This window comes from Cherax quadricarinatus, chromosome 13 (genome assembly GCF_038502225.1).
Source record: "Cherax quadricarinatus isolate ZL_2023a chromosome 13, ASM3850222v1, whole genome shotgun sequence".
Taxonomy (NCBI): domain Eukaryota; kingdom Metazoa; phylum Arthropoda; class Malacostraca; order Decapoda; family Parastacidae; genus Cherax; species Cherax quadricarinatus.
In genome coordinates, this window is record NC_091304.1 from 17898618 (window position 1) to 17914621 (window position 16004).

General features: G+C 38.8%; 1 protein-coding gene across 10 annotated transcripts in view; it reads left to right on the plus strand.

The window, feature by feature from the left end:
* Nucleotides 1-16004, plus strand: part of LOC128688508 (utrophin) — a gene marked incomplete at its 5' end in the record, with an annotated part of 1206544 nt that overhangs the window by 15748 nt on the left and 1174792 nt on the right. For all 10 annotated transcript variants that reach the window (XM_070084560.1, XM_070084566.1, XM_070084565.1 and 7 more), the window contains 2 exon segments: nt 8438-8541; nt 8950-9102. In XM_070084560.1, coding sequence (XP_069940661.1) covers nt 8438-8541; nt 8950-9102 — 257 coding nt within the window.

The following is a 16004-nucleotide window of genomic DNA, read 5'->3' on the forward strand; positions in this document are numbered from 1 at the left end:
GAGGGGTTGTTGAGGTGGTTTGGTCATTTAGAGAGAATGGATCAAAGTAGAATGACATGGAAAGCATATAAATCTATAGGGGAAGGAAGGAGGGGTAGGGGTTGTCCTCGAAAGGGTTGGAAAGAGGGGGTAAAGGAGGTTTTGTGGGCAAGGGGCTTGGACTTCCAGCAAGCGTGCATGAGCGTGTTAGATAGGAGATAATGGAGACGAATGATACTTGGGACCTGACGATCTGTTGGAGTGTGAGCAGGGTAATATTTAGTGAAGGGATTCAGGGAAACCGGTTATTTTCATATAGTCGGACTTGAGTCCTGGAAATGGGAAGTACAATGCCTACACTTTAAAGGAGGGGTTTGGGATATTGGCAGTTTGGAGGGATATGTTGTGTATCTTTATACGTATATGCTTCTAAACTGTTGTATTCTGAGCACCTCTGCAAAAGCAGTGATAATGTGTGAGTGTGGTGAAAGTGTTGAATGATGATGAAAGTATTTTCTTTTTGGGGATTTTCTTTCTTTTTTGGGTCACCCTGCCTCGGTGGGAGACGACCGACTTGTTGGAAAAAAAAAAAACATATAAGATGACAGATACATTTTTGCTGGTGTCTTTTCTCTGTGCATCATTAACATATAAGATGACAGGTACAGTGGAACCTCGGTTTTTGAATTTAATTACTTCCGGATACCGATTCGACAACCACGTAGAATAATATAAATAGAATTAATCCATTCCGGACCCCAAATGATATTATAATAATACAGTGGACCCCTCAGTTAATGATATTAATCTGTTCCAGAGAGCTTGTCCTTAACCAATTTTATCGTCATCCAAATTAATTTTCCCCATAAGAAATAATGGAAATCCAGTTAATCCATTCCAGACACCCAAAAGTATTAAAAAAAAATTTTTTTCATGAAATATACATTTCCCTAAACAGAAAACAATGAGACATGTAGAATAAATACATAAATAAATACTAAAATGACACTTACCTTTATTGAAGAGTATTGATGAGTGATGAGACACTGTTTTTTTTGAACACTGGGATTTTCAGAGTGATACACAAGTAAAGGCTTCACTTTGCAATCCCCACTAGCACTACAACAAAACATGAGAGTTAGCCTGTCATTCATAGGCTTGTGTCCTGGGAGTACCTTTTCCTCCTGAGTAATGTAGGTCCTGTTTGGCATTTTCTTCCAGAACAGGCCTGTTTCGTCACAGTTGAACACTTGTCGGGGTTGGAATTTTTCAGCTTCGCCATGCCTTATCACACTGTGTATGCCACTATGATTCTTAAATTGCTCAAACCAACCTTTACTGGCCTTAAATTCACCAATATGAGCACTAGTTCCAGGCATTTTTTCCTGTTCACTTGGGTGTTAGTCAACTGTTGTGGGTCGCATCTTGGGGGACAAGATTTAGGACCTCAATGGAAATAAGTTAGACAGTCCTCGAAGACACACTGACTTTCTTTGGTTATCCTGGGTGGCTAACCCTCTGGGTTTAATTGTTTCTCGGATAATTGTTTCTCGTTAAGCCACACCAACAACAGTCTTTCCACATATTTGAGTAGTATTTGTGTTCTCTGATTTGTAAGCATATTTGCACCATTCGCAACAACAGCTTCCTTGATTGCCTTTTTCTTGGCCAAGATAGTAGCGATGGTTGAATGGGGTTTGTTATATAACCTGGCCAACTCGGAGACGCACACTCCACTTTTGTATTTTGCGATGATCTCTCTCTTTAATTCAATAGTATTTCTTTCCCTCTACCACAGGGCTGGCACTAGGAGCTTTCTTTGGGCCCATGGTGGCTTATTTAGCAGTTACAATGACTAAAAACAATGGAATAATACAAAATGTATCGCATGTATGCTTGGAATCATCCGCACTGGCTTTGTAAACAATGGCACACTGGCCATACTGGAGTGGCCGGGCAGCCCAGATGGTTCAAGCCGCACGGACACGTTCTGGACGAATGTCCTTGACTGAGTTTTTTATCGTTAAACCAGCCAATATTTTGATGCAAAAACATAACGGTATCCGATTTTATCGCTATCCGATGGCATCGTTAACTGAGGGTCCACTGTATGTATATTAACCCTTTCATTGTCGGTTCCGTAATGTTACTGCTCTGAAGCCAATGTCAGTCCTGTAATACTACGCCAAAATTCTAGTGGCTTCCAATCTTGCGGAGAAAGCTGGTAGGCCTACATATGAGAGAATGGGTCTTGAGTGGTCAGTGTGCACAGTATAAAAAATTCCTGCAGCACGCAGTGCATAATGAGAAAAAAAACTGCCACCGTGTTTTTGGTTTAAAACTGCTACTTTGCGGTGTATTTTTGTATGGTATTTATGGTTGTATATTACAGAAATAGAGATGATTTTGAGTGGTTTACTGAAAAAAAAGAAGCTTGAAAGTGAGCTCCAAGTAGAGGAAATGTTCAATTTTTGATAATGTTCAACAATAAACAAATTACATTACACGTCCAATACACGTCAACTGGTGGATCTAATGTGTATTCATGAATGCAATGATATTACTTATACAATTATTGCAACTATACAGTAGTCTGAATAACAGTAAATTTTCTATTTTTTGTGTGAATAAAAATTCAAAATGAAAAGCAAGCGTAATATAAGAGGGGCCTGGAGACATGACTAATGAACAGAGAAAATGTTATTTTAGTGCCAGGAATGTCCACATTATTTATTTTGGCTCGTATTTTGAAATTGACCTTCTTGAATTTTGTGCGAAATTGGGCAAATTAGAAATTTCTGATAATTTTTTTGGGATGTTGAAATAGGTAAATAGGCAGTTTCTTGTGCTCAGTTGATAGAATAACAAGAGTTCTAGCAAAATAGCTGTGAGCTTGGTTGAGTGGAGCAAAGGAATGGCCAAAAATAAGGCTCAAATTGGGCGAAATTGCTGATGCATAAATATTACCGAGACTGCTAACTTCGTGAGAACATTACTTTCGGAAAAAGATTCTCTGTCGTTTCATAAGAAAAATAATTTTTTTATTTTTTTTGAAAATTCTTCAGCACTATGAACAAGTTTGCGAGCAGGGGTCTCAACACCCAAAGTGTTATTGATGTACCAACTACTACATAAAACAATGTATAAAATTATACAGCATAGGGAAACTAAAAATGAATACCAAATGAAAATTTAATTGAATTACTGTACAGTAAATGAAAATTTAACTGCCCCTTATCTGTCACAGAACTAGTGGCATACTGGAAGCTGGAGGTGGAGGAGAGGAGGGTGGATGTTAAAAAAGTTTTACTACATCAGCCACGCAGAGCCAGTCTTCTCCATACAGTGGTACCTTGAGTTTCGAACTTAATTCGTTCCAGAAGGCTGTTCAAGTGCCGATACCAAATGAATTTGTTCTCATAAGGAATAATGTAAATTAGATTAGTCAGTTTCATACCCCCAAAAATACTTAATCATTCACTCCATCACTGTCTTGCCAGAAGGGTGCTTTACACTACAGTTTTTAAACTGCAACATTAACACCCCTCCTTCAGAGTGCAGGCACTGTACTTCCCATCTCCAGGACTCAAGTCCGGCCTGCCGGTTTCCCTGAATCCCTTCATAAATGTTACTTTGCTCACACTCCAACAGCACGTCAAGTATTAAAAACCATTTGTCTCCATTCACTCCTATCAAACACGCTCACGCATGCCTGCTGGAAGTCCAAGCCCCTCGCACACAAAACCTCCTTTACCCCCTCCCTCCAACCCTTCAGTTTCATACCCCCAAAAATACTTAAAAAAGCACTTACAAAAATACACTTACCTAATTGTTCGAGTTGGGAGCTGTTCATAACTCAAGGTACCAATGTACTTTCTAATAACTTCTTTTTTAAACTCAACAGTGCTTTTTGTAACTTTTCTTTTTGCTTTCATCTCTTTATCCTTTTTTGAACCCATGATGGCTTATCTCACAACAAAAAAAATTTTCACTGAAACTGCAAAATAACAAAAAAATTTCAGAAGATGCCCAACAAAAGCTCAAGAGATGTTTACGGCATGTGAGTTAGCGGCAATACTGATTCATACCCATGATCTCGACCCATTGTCCAGTGTGTAGTCCGTGAGTACATGACCTTAGCCACTTTGTCCCATTCCGTACATGTGAAAACTTGTCCGTTGACAACCAAAAGAACTTAGGAAAACCAGGAAAATTTTTGTCTGGAACGCCTCACTCGAAAACTGATTTATTCAATAAGTAATGCAGTCGACAACCTAAGTTCAACTGTACATCTTTATACTATTACTTATACTTAGCTCATACTATACATGCAGTGTCTTTCTAATTTTATAATAAGTATGCTCATACTATACATGCAGTGTTTTTCTGATTTTATATGTAATAGTTCTGCTCATACTATACATGCAGTGTCTTTATAATTTTATAATAGTTTAATTAGTGTTTCTTTTTATCTCCATAGGGAAATGGAGAAGAATTCTTCCTCCATTAGTAGCGTGTGCCATAAAAGATGACTAAAATGCCAGGAGCAAGGGGCTAGCGACCCCTTTTCCAGCGTAAATTACGAAGTCACAAAATAGGAAATTTTAAAGTTGGGGTGTTTGAGTGTACTGGGGTGTAGTATGGATGAGAAAGAATTTATAGAAATGTTATGAATGAAAAGATGCTCAATGTTCTTATTCAAGGTGGAATAACATCTTGTAGGAGAGAGGAAGAGCCAGTTGTGAGTGTGGGGGAAGTTCGTGAAGCAGTAGGTAAAATGAAAGGGGGTAAAGCAGCTGGGATTGATGGGATAAAGATAGAAATGTTAAAAGCAGGTGGGGATATAGTTTTGGAGTGGTTGGTGCAATTATTTAATAAATGTATGGAAGAGGGTAAGGTACCTTGGGATTGGCAGAGAGCATGCATAGTTCCTTTGTATAAAGGCAAAGGGGACAAAAGAGAGTGCAAACATTATAGGGGGATAAGTCTGTTGAGTATACCTGGTAAAGTGTATGGTAGAGTTATTATTGAAAGAATTAAGAGTAAGACAGAGAATAGGATAGCAGATGAACAAGGAGGCTTTAGGAAAGGTAGGGGTGTGTGGACCAGGTGTTTACAGTGAAACATATAAGTGAACAGTATTTAGATAAGGCTAAAGAGGTCTTTGTGGCATTTATGGATTTGGAAAAGGTGTATGACAGGGTGGATAGGGGGGCAATGTGGCAGATGTTGTAGGTGTATGGTGTAGGAGGTAGGTTACTGAAAGCAGTGAAGAGTTTTTACGAGGATAGTGAAGCTCAAGTTAGAGTATGTAGGAAAGAGGGAAATTATTTCCCAGTAAAAGTAGGCCTTAGACAAGGATGTGTGATGTCACCGTGGTTGTTTAATATATTTATAGATGGGGTTGTAAGAGAAGTAAATGCGAGGGTCTTGGCAAGAGGCGTGGAGTTAAAAGATAAAGAATCACACATAAAGTGGGAGTTGTCACAGTTGCTCTTTGCTGATGACACCGTGCTCTTGGGAGATTCTGAAGAGAAGTTGCAGAGATTGGTGGATGAATTTGGTAGGGTGTGCAAAAGAAGAAAATTAAAAGTGAATACAGGAAAGAGTAAGGTTATGAGGATAACAAAAAGATTAGGTGATGAAAGATTGGATATCAGATTGGAGGGAGAGAGTATGGAGGAGGTGAATGTATTCAGATATTTGGGAGTGGACGTGTCAGCGGATTGGTCTGTGAAAGATGAGGTGAATCATAGAATTGATGAGGGGAAAAGGGTGAGTGGTGCACTTAGGAGTCTGTGGAGACAAAGAACTATGTCCTTGGAGGCAAAGAGGGGAATGTATGAGAGTATAGTTTTACCAACGCTCTTATATGGGTGTGAAGCATGGGTGATGAATGTTGCAGTGAGGAGAAGGCTGGAGGCAGTGGAGATGTCGTGTCTGAGGGCAATGTGTGGGGTGAATATAATGCAGAGAATTCGTAGTTTGGAAGTTAGGAGGAGGTGAGGGATTACCAAAACTGTTGTCCATAGGGGTGAGGAAGGGTTGTTGAGGTGGTTCGGACATGTAGAGAGAATGGAGCGAAACAGAGTGACTTCAAGAGTGTATCAGTCTGTAGTGGAAGGAAGGCGGGGTAGGGGTCGACCTAGGAAAGGTTGGAGGGAGGGGGTAAAGGAGGTTTTGTGTGCGAGGGGCTTGGACTTCCAGCAGGCATGCGTGAGCGTGTTTGATAGGAGTGAATGGAGACAAATGGTTTTTAATACTTGACGTGCTGTTGGAGTGTGAGCAACGTAACATTTATGAAGGGGTTCAGGGAAACCGGCAGGCTGGACTTGAGTCCTGGAGATGGGAAGTACAGTGCCTGCACTCTGAAGGAGGGGTGTTAATGTTGCAGTTTAAAAACTGTAGTGTGAAGCACCCTTCTGGCAAGACAGTGATGGAGTGAATGATGGTGAAAGTTTTTCTTTTTCGGGCCACCCTGCCTTGGTGGGAATCGGCCAGTGTGATAATAATAAAATAATAAAATATTGGGAAGAACTGGTTTGACAGTAGAGTTGTAGATGAATGGAGGAAACTCCTCAGTGGTGTTTTTAAAGCAAATACTTTCATTTGTTTTAAATATCAATTGGACAGGTACATGAGTGGGCATGGGTGGGTGTGAATTTGTTCTACCTGGTGGGGGCTAGTAGGCCTATTATTGCATATGCCTTTGTTTTTATGTTCTTAAAGGAAAGGCAATGAGACATTGCTGAGAATTAGAAAAAGTTTTTGGAGATCAGTAAATTGAGAAAGCCTAGGGAACAAATAGATTTACAGTTTAAAACAAAGAAGGGAAGTTGTTAGATGAGTAGGTGGAGGTGCTAAAAAATGGATGGAATATTTTGAAGATTGTTAAATGTTAATGATGAAATTCAGGCATTGATTTCTTGCATTGATCCATATTATTAGTGTGGGGAAAGTGCATAAGGCAGTGAGAAGAATGGAGCAAACCAGGTGGGATAGATGGGATCAAGACAGAAATGATCAATGCAGGTGTGGAAGTAACTGGCGCATTTGTTCATTATTCAGTGCACTTTTGTGATTTTTTGTGTAATAGAATGGAATCTCGAACCCTTTCATTGGCCTTCATGTAGATCTATGTTATTGATGCCAGGGTCCCTTGTGTAGATCCAGATTTTGAGCACAGCTCCCTGAGATCAGCTGTAAGTGGTAAATTTTGGCCTAGATATGAGAGAATGGGTCTGTGCAGCGAGTGTGTACAGTGTGAAAAAAATCCTGCCCCTCGCAGTGCATGATGGGAAAAGAAAAACTCTGACCTTCTGTTTGGTTGAAAATAGTGACTTCGAAGTGATTTCTAGGATAGTTTTTATGGTTTTATTTGGCTTTTTCTTCGTATCACTTGATGGCATGGAAGATACATGTCCCCCTGCCCCTAGGGGCATGGACATCCACCAGGCTTGTGTACGCATATTAAGTAGGAGTGAGTGAAAGTGTTTTTTTTATGATTCGATGTAGTGATCTAGTGTGACCAAGGTAAAATTTATGAAGGGATTCAGGAAAACTGGTAAGCCAGGCTTGAGTCTTGTAGGTAGGTGGAGGGGGGGGGAATGTTGCAGTTCAGAGGGTCATCTGAGGGATGATGTCAGCACACTTCTGGAAAGACAGCAATTTGAATGAATGATGGTGAAAGTATTTTTTTTTTTTTTTCTTTTTTTTGCTTGCCCTACCTCAGTGGGAGATAGCTGATGTGTTTAAAAAACAAATTCCTTTATTTCAACTGATGTAGGAAGTTGAATATAATCTTTTTGGCTTTCTCTTCATTCTTTTAAATTTTGCTCATTTACTTCCATTGGTATGGAACAATTTGCAACTCATGCACTATGTGAAGAGGGAAGTTTAGATATTAGTTTGGTAGATGCTGGACCATTATCAGGTCAAGATTTCATAATGGTCCAGGGCTGGATTAGTTGTGAATGATATCAGTTGGTCTTTCTTTTTTTTTTTTTTCAATGTTTCAGCTGTCTCCCACCGAGGCAGGGTGACCCAAAAAAGAAAAACACTTTCGTCATCATTCAACACTTTCACCATCATTCACACATAATCACTCTCTTTGCAGAGGTACCCAGATATAACAGTTTAGATGTCACTTCAAACAGCCAGTATCCCAAACAGCCCTCCTTTAAAGTGCAGACATTGTACTTCCCACCTCCAGGACTCAAGTTCGGCTAACAGGTTTCCCTAAATCCCTTACAAAATATTACCTTGCTCACACTTCGACAGCTCATCAGGTCCCAAAAACCATTCATCTCCAGTCACTCCTCCTCTCTTAACACGCTCACACATGCCTGCTGCTCTAAATATTTATTCACTAAAGATTAATATTTCATTCAGTGCAGATTTGTTTACTTGTATAATAGAGAACTGTTAAAGGATGAAATGCCTATTTTTTAATTTTCAGAGGTGTGCTCTGAGGAATCTGATTGGCTAGACCAACTGCAAGCAAAACTTGAGAGGTCATCAAAGGATGCAGCAGATGCAGAGGAAATTTCTGAAGCATTGGATGTAAGTATAGTACTCTCTTGTTTGTGTTGCTTGAACTATAACAATTTCCTTGAGTTTCTCGCATGCAGTTCCATGTAAGCAATGCAAACATCCCTTGCTTCCAGCAACAGAGACAGAAATACAGTATGTAAAACAAGCAAGAATTATCTTAGCTAGAATATACAAATGAGAAGCCACATAGAAGGAAACAGCAGGAAAAAATTGACAGTGTTCAAGTAATAAAGATTATGGTTGGGACAACAGTATTCATTGAAGGGTCTGTAGATATCCAGAAAATGTAGCAGATTGTAAAGTGGTGTTGCAGTTTTGACAAACCATTATTTCCTATAGAGGAAAAGAGGTTTGCTGTATACTACACACCTTAGAGAGGATATATAAATACACTAATTATGTCATCCTCATTAACAGGAACTTGAAATTTTCCTGCATAGCCATGATGAGAGCCGACTGGAACGAATTAGGAGTCTTGCAGAATCACTTGTACAAGAGGGTTGTGTTGTTGAGACCGTACAAGAGACCACTCGCTCCCTTACATCTCGCTTTGATACTCTCAATGCTCAGGTGAGATAGGGATACACAAGTATTCTGTTAAATGGAATGTCGGATGATAAATACTGGAATGTAACAAAAATAAAAAGTAGCATTTTGTGATATACATGTGGTTATTGAAGTAGTTATGGTGTTCTCAGCTGTATAACAGGAAACAACACACAAACATATAACTTTACATATCTGTACTGTAGAAATGTCACTGTTAATTACAAGAGAATGTTCAATATAATTACAGTGGACCCCCGGTTAACGATATTTTTTCACTCCATAAGTATGTTCAGGTGCAAGTACTGACCGAATTTATTCCCATAAGGAATATTGTGAAGTAGATTAGTCCATTTCAGACCCCCAAACATACACGTACAAACGCACTTACATAAATACACTTACATAATTGGTCGCATTCGGAGGTAATCGTTATGCGGGGGTCCACTGTATAAGAGTTTTAGGGCCTAGAGTAACATTATGATGTAATGCTGTAATGCAGAAAAGTATTTAGTTTTTCAGTAGGGTTATGAGTATTAGGTATCACTGTCTTGGTGGAATATCATGGTTCTCATCTGTATTTTGTTTGGTCTTTTTTTTCACCACTGATTTTTAAGCAATAATTTGAGAATACCTTATCACATTGACCTAGGTCTTTCAAGTTTTTTTGTTTTCTCCTAACACACTAGCCATCTTCCACTGAGGCAGGATGATCCAAAAAAAGAAACACTTTCACCATCATTCACACATAATCACTGTTTTTGCAGAGGCATGCAGATATGATAATAGTTGTAACTCCAACAGCAGACATCCCAAACCCCTTTTTTAAAGTGCAGGCATTGTTCTGTACTTCCCACCTCCAGGACTCCAAATCTGGCTAACTGGTTATCCTGAATCACTGATACACAGTTGTGCATTAGTGATTCACTAATACACAGTTGTGTATTAGTGTAAAGTGAAAGCCCACAGGGTGATTTCCACTAGATCTAGCATTCTGAAATGTTAAGTTTTTAACAATTATGTACCCAGTTTTGCACCAGTCTTTGTACAGCAGGTTGGAAAGGAAATACACAGAAAACTTCTACAAACTAATAATTATTGAATGTAAGTAGATAGTTGTTAGGTTTACCTATTATTTTTATATGTTCTTGAGACAGAAAGAAAAGATAAGCAATCCTGCGAGATGGTAAAATATTTAACAAGCTTTTGTTTCACAATGAAATGACAGAATGGGTGGTTACAGTAAAAACTTACTTCGTATGTCATTTTTATTTATTGTGTAAAAATTTAACCTGCCTACAAATCTGAAAGATTATATAAGGACATTTATATGCTGTTTAGATATGACATCTGAGTTGTCATATCTGTGCGCCTCTGCAAAGACGGTGATTTTGTGTGGATGATGGTGAAAGTGCTGTATGATGGTGAAAGTGTTTTTTCTTTCTTGAATCACCCTGCCTCTGTGGGAGATGGCCAGTGTGTTAAAAAAAAAAATTCACTTCTTTTTCTCTACTTTTATAACATTTATGATTTGTTTTTATACATTTACAGTTTAACCAGATAGCTGAAAATATGTATGGTTTCATACTGCCCAAGCACAGTAAAACCTCTCATTAACAGATTTTGTCAATTTCTGATAAAAAAAAAATGGCTGGACAAATGTTGAAAGTCTTGGGCAAAATGGACAAAAGTCTATAATTATGGATTTTGTCAATAACCAGAAAGTCCATTTGTTTTCTAAAGTATCTGATGTTTGTCCAGTACAGGCCAGAGCAGCCACATTCATGACCTCTCTGTTTTCATTGTTTCCTGAGCCATAGACCATCAATACCAGTTTATTGTTTGTATTCGCTCCCCTTTCACCCCATATACTGTACAGCACCACCACACCTTTCAAATCATCAGCCCAGAAAACTAACCATCCCTGCTGAGTGCTGAGTGTGTATAATTAATCGTATTTGTCTCTCTGCTTCTTTCTCTCTCCATTCTCTCAAGAGAGAATGGAGAGAAAATAATATTTAAAACTCAGTCATTATTCCTATTCAGTACAGTTAACACAGTTGCAGAAGAAGCCTGGCTTCCTGTCTCACCTGATATAAGCCATTACGAAAAGTTGTGCTAGCAAAGACGATTTTTTTGGTGAATACTGGTTCTATTTTTTTTTTATACTTGGTTATTCAGAATTATGTTTTGTGAGGAATCACTGTTTAATGTCTAATTTTAATTGATACTGAAAATAGTTTTACTCTTTTTTACGTTATAGTAGGGCCCCGCTTTATGGCTTTCTGCTAATATCGACATTTCAGATTGTGCCGAAAACTTGCTATACGGCTCCCCGTCTTTCTAATACGGTCACCGCACCCACCCGGTTTGTTTACATTCTCCACAAGCACGACTTTCCAATATGTTTGGAAACTTTTCAAAATTTCAAGTGTTTTAAAGTTATTTCATATTTTATATTTATTTTTATTTATTTATTTTTTATTCAGGCATGATACATAGGTGTACAAAGAAATACAGTATAGTGATTGGGTGTACATGCCAAAAGCCCCTTGTATGCAGACCATTATGGGCAGGCTTAAAATTAACTTAAGATTAACTAAGTAATGATATATTCAGTTGTAAAAAATTACAGTAAACAAATTGCAACATGAAGTACAAATGAGTATTTCAAATAAGAAGCATTAAAGTTGTACAAATTTGTAGCTTAACAATGTATAATATAATCGAATCAGATCGAGTAAAATCAATGATTTGTAGTGCAGAAACAGGCCATATGGTCATTAGATGAGTTACTGTGCATTCAAGAGAATGGGGGTATTCTATTGGGTAATGTAATTAAACAAAAAAATGGTTTGATGATTATACTTGTGTGTAACTGCAAATAAAAATATACTTACACACTGTGCTGGCCTGGAAGTACACATTAAAATCACTAAGAGTGTCTTATTAGTCTTGAAGATTCCATATTAATAATGATAATAATAATAATAACAATAATAAATATAATCACTCTGAGGTGCATTAAATGTCATATAAAATGTTAATATGTATATGCTTAATCCAACTATGTTTTTTTTTTTTTGTTTTCAAAATTATATAATAAACATGCTATGTAAGATTTAAAAATGATAAATATACCCACAGTAGAATAAATTAAAATAAATATGAGGATAGTGAGGCTCAGGTTAGGGTGTGTAGAAGAGAGGGAGACTACTTCCCGGTAAAAGTAGGTCTTAGACAGGGATGTGTAATGTCACCATGGTTGTTTAATATATTTATAGATGGGGTTGTAAAGGAAGTAAATGCTAGGGTGTTCGGGAGAGGGGTGGGATTAAATTTTGGGGAATCAAATTCAAAATGGGAATTGACAGTTACTTTTTGCTGATGATACTGTGCTTATGGGAGATTCTAAAGAAAAATTGCAAAGGTTAGTGGATGAGTTTCAGAATGTGTGTAAAGGTAGAAAGTTGAAAGTGAACATAGAAAAGAGTAAGGTGATGAGGGTGTCAAATGATTTAGATAAAGAAAAATTGGATATCAAATTGGGGAGGATGAGTATGGAAGAAGTGAATGTTTTCAGATACTCGGGAGTTGACGTGTCGGCGGATGGATTTATGAAGGATGAGGTTAATCATAGAATTGATGAGGGAAAAAAGGTGAGTGGTGCGTTGAGGTATATGTGGAGTCAAAAAACGTTATCTATGGAGGCAAAGAAGGGAATGTATGAAAGTATAGTAGTACCAACACTCTTATATGGGTGTGAAGCTTGGGTGGTAAATGCAGCAGCGAGGAGACGGAGGCAGTGGAGATGTCCTGTTTAAGGGCAATGTGTGGTGTAAATATTATGCAGAAAATTCGGAGTGTGGAAATTAGGAAAAGGTGTGGAGTTAATAAAAGTATTAGTCAGAGGGCAGAAGAGGGGTTGTTGAGGTGGTTTGGTCATTTAGAGAGAATGGATCAAAGTAGAATGACATGGAAAGCATATAAATCTATAGGGGAAGGAAGGCGGAGTAGGGGTCGTCCTCGAAAGGGTTGGAGAGAGGGGGTAAAGGAGGTTTTGTGGGCAAGGGGCTTGGACTTCCAGCAAGCGTGTGTGAGCGTGTTAGATAGGAGTGAATGGAGACGAATGGTACTTGAGACCTGACGATCTGTTGGAGTGTGAGCAGGGTAATATTTAGTGAAGGGATTCAGGGAAACCGGTTATTTTCATATAGTCGGACTTGAGTCCTGGAAATGGGAAGTACAATGCCTGCATTTTAACCCCTTCAGGGTCCAGGGCCAAAATCTGAAGTGGTGCTCCAGTGTCCAAGAAATTATGAAAAAAAAAAAAAAAAAATAAATTTTCTTACAGAATTAAAGAGCATATTTTTGTGAAGGTAATAAGACAAAAAAAAAATTCTGATCAGTACTTACCGAGATACAGTGCCAAGAAGTTTGTCAAAAATGATGTGGTGGTGGCAACATCGACGAATTCCACATGCGCTCATTACATTATTTTGCGGTTTTTATTGTTTTTTCTTTTCTTTTCCAATTTTTTTCTATTCCTACTAACATTTGGGGCCTGAGAGACCAATACTGTATATAATGTATATATATAAACTCACTGTATTGAACACAATAACCGCACTAAAGTTATTATCATATTATTGTTTACCACTGTTGTTTATTACAATAAAAATGCACAAATATTGTATAATACTAATGTTCCATCATATATTTACATATTTACAATCACTGGACATGGTTTTAGAACTGCTGGAGCTTGTGGAACTCCTTGAAACAAGGCACCATGCACAGAGGCACCTTACATTCCTCACACATAAACCGAGTGTCTTTGCGTCTTTGTTGCCGTCGTTTTGTTTGTGCACAGACGATGCATCTCTTCTGAGCAGATTTCTTCTGAGTTAAAGGAAGTTGTATTATGAAATGATCACCTTCCCTCCTCAAACGCTTGGGTATATCCTGAGGAATTCGAGGACCGTGTTGTATAGCAGGTGTTCTTACCTGGTACTTCATTATGAGTTGTCTGACAACAGACAAACAAAATTCACCATATGGTGGTCTGTTGCCAGTCTTTATTTGGTACATATTATATGCATTGAGCATTGAAATGTCCATGAGATGGAAGAAAAGTTTCATGTACCACTTGTAACTCTTACGAACACAGTCAACAAAACCAATCTGCATGTCACATTTGTCAACCAAGCCCATGTTTTGTGTATAAACAATCACTGTCACTGGTTGTCGAATACGTTCATTAGTCACTCGATCAACTTTTCCACTGTCTTGCATTTCATTACGGTGAATGGTTGTCAACAATGTGACATCTCGTTTGTCATGCCACCGTAATGCCATGATGTCATTGGCAGTAAACACCTGCACGTCATCACCACGAGCACCTGCGTTGAGCCTGGGCATATGTTTACGATTAGAATGCACTGTGCCACACACATCTGTCTTGTTCATTCGCATGAAATCACTGAGTAATGGGCTTGTGTACCAGTTATTGGTATATAATGTATGCCCCTTACCAAGATAGGTGAAATCATGTTTCTCACTACGTCACCTGAGATACCCAATAACATCTTGGTATCTTTCAATGTTTTACTACCTGTGTATACAACAATATCCAACACCAGGCCACTATCACAATCACAGAGTACAAACAGTTTTATACCAAAGTGTTTCCTCTTGCTCGGTATATACTGCTTGAATGACAGTCTACCTTTGAACAAAATCAAAGACTCATCAATTACAAGATTCTTGAATGGATAAAAGTATATGCTGAACTTTTGTATGAGATACATGAAAACATTTCTAATCTTGTATAACCTGTCACTTCTGTCAGGCCTGGTTTTGTCAGAGAAGTGCAACATAAGTAAGAGTAAGATAAACCTGTTCACTGGTATGATTTCACTGAAGACCGGGGTAGAAATTAGCCGATCTGTGGACCAGTATGCTTTTATATTATGCTTATAGACGTGAGGCATAAGCATTATTGTTGCAAAAAGCAAATACATTTCTGCAACAGTCGTCTCTTTCCACCTGTGTAGTCTTGACTGTGGTGATAAGATCGTATTTGCCATGGTGTACTCAAAATACTTATTACTTTCCCTGACAATAATTTCCACCAATGGCTGGTCAAAGAATAATTCAAAGAATTCCAGTTCATTGGCCGTGGTTCCAAGGGGACAAGTAGGTAGAATTCCACTTTGAGAATCATCAAAGTGGTGAGGCTTGGGAACAAAATTGGGATTTTGCTGCCAATCCCACATACGGTTTGCTGGTGGATACTGGACATCATAGGCTGGTTGTGCGGGTGGTTGTGGTTGTGGTGGGCTGGTGGCTGGCGCTCTGCTTTGTCCTTGAACTGACGAGTCAGCAGCGTGGGTCCCAGCGTGGCCTGGTGAGTCACGCATGGCGGTGCCACTACCATCACCACTAACACCATCCACTGATGCCTGTGGTCTATCCATGCCAAGTGTAGCCACATCATCCTCACTATCACTACCTAAAACTGGTGTTGGGCCACGGGATGTACTCCGTCCCCTGGGCACAGCATAGGGTACACTACCCGAGCGCATGCGGCGGCAAACATACCGACGCTTCACTGGTGAATATGATTCGTCACTATCACTACTCGAATGATCGTCGAGTGCAATAAAATCACAGTCCACGTTACTATCATCATTACTGAAGTCAGAGGCCTGGCCACGCGAAAATATTAGTTTTCTCTTGCGATGAGGAACAACCGACCGTGAGTCACGAGTGCCCACACCAGAGGTAGAAGGTTGAGGATTGTCAGGGTTTTCTGCACTATTATCGATATCCTGGTCATTCTTTTCGGTCACTAACTGATCAAAGCCGTAGAATTCGTCTTCATTTCCACTTCCATCAGTGTCAGAACTATCAGATAGGAAGAG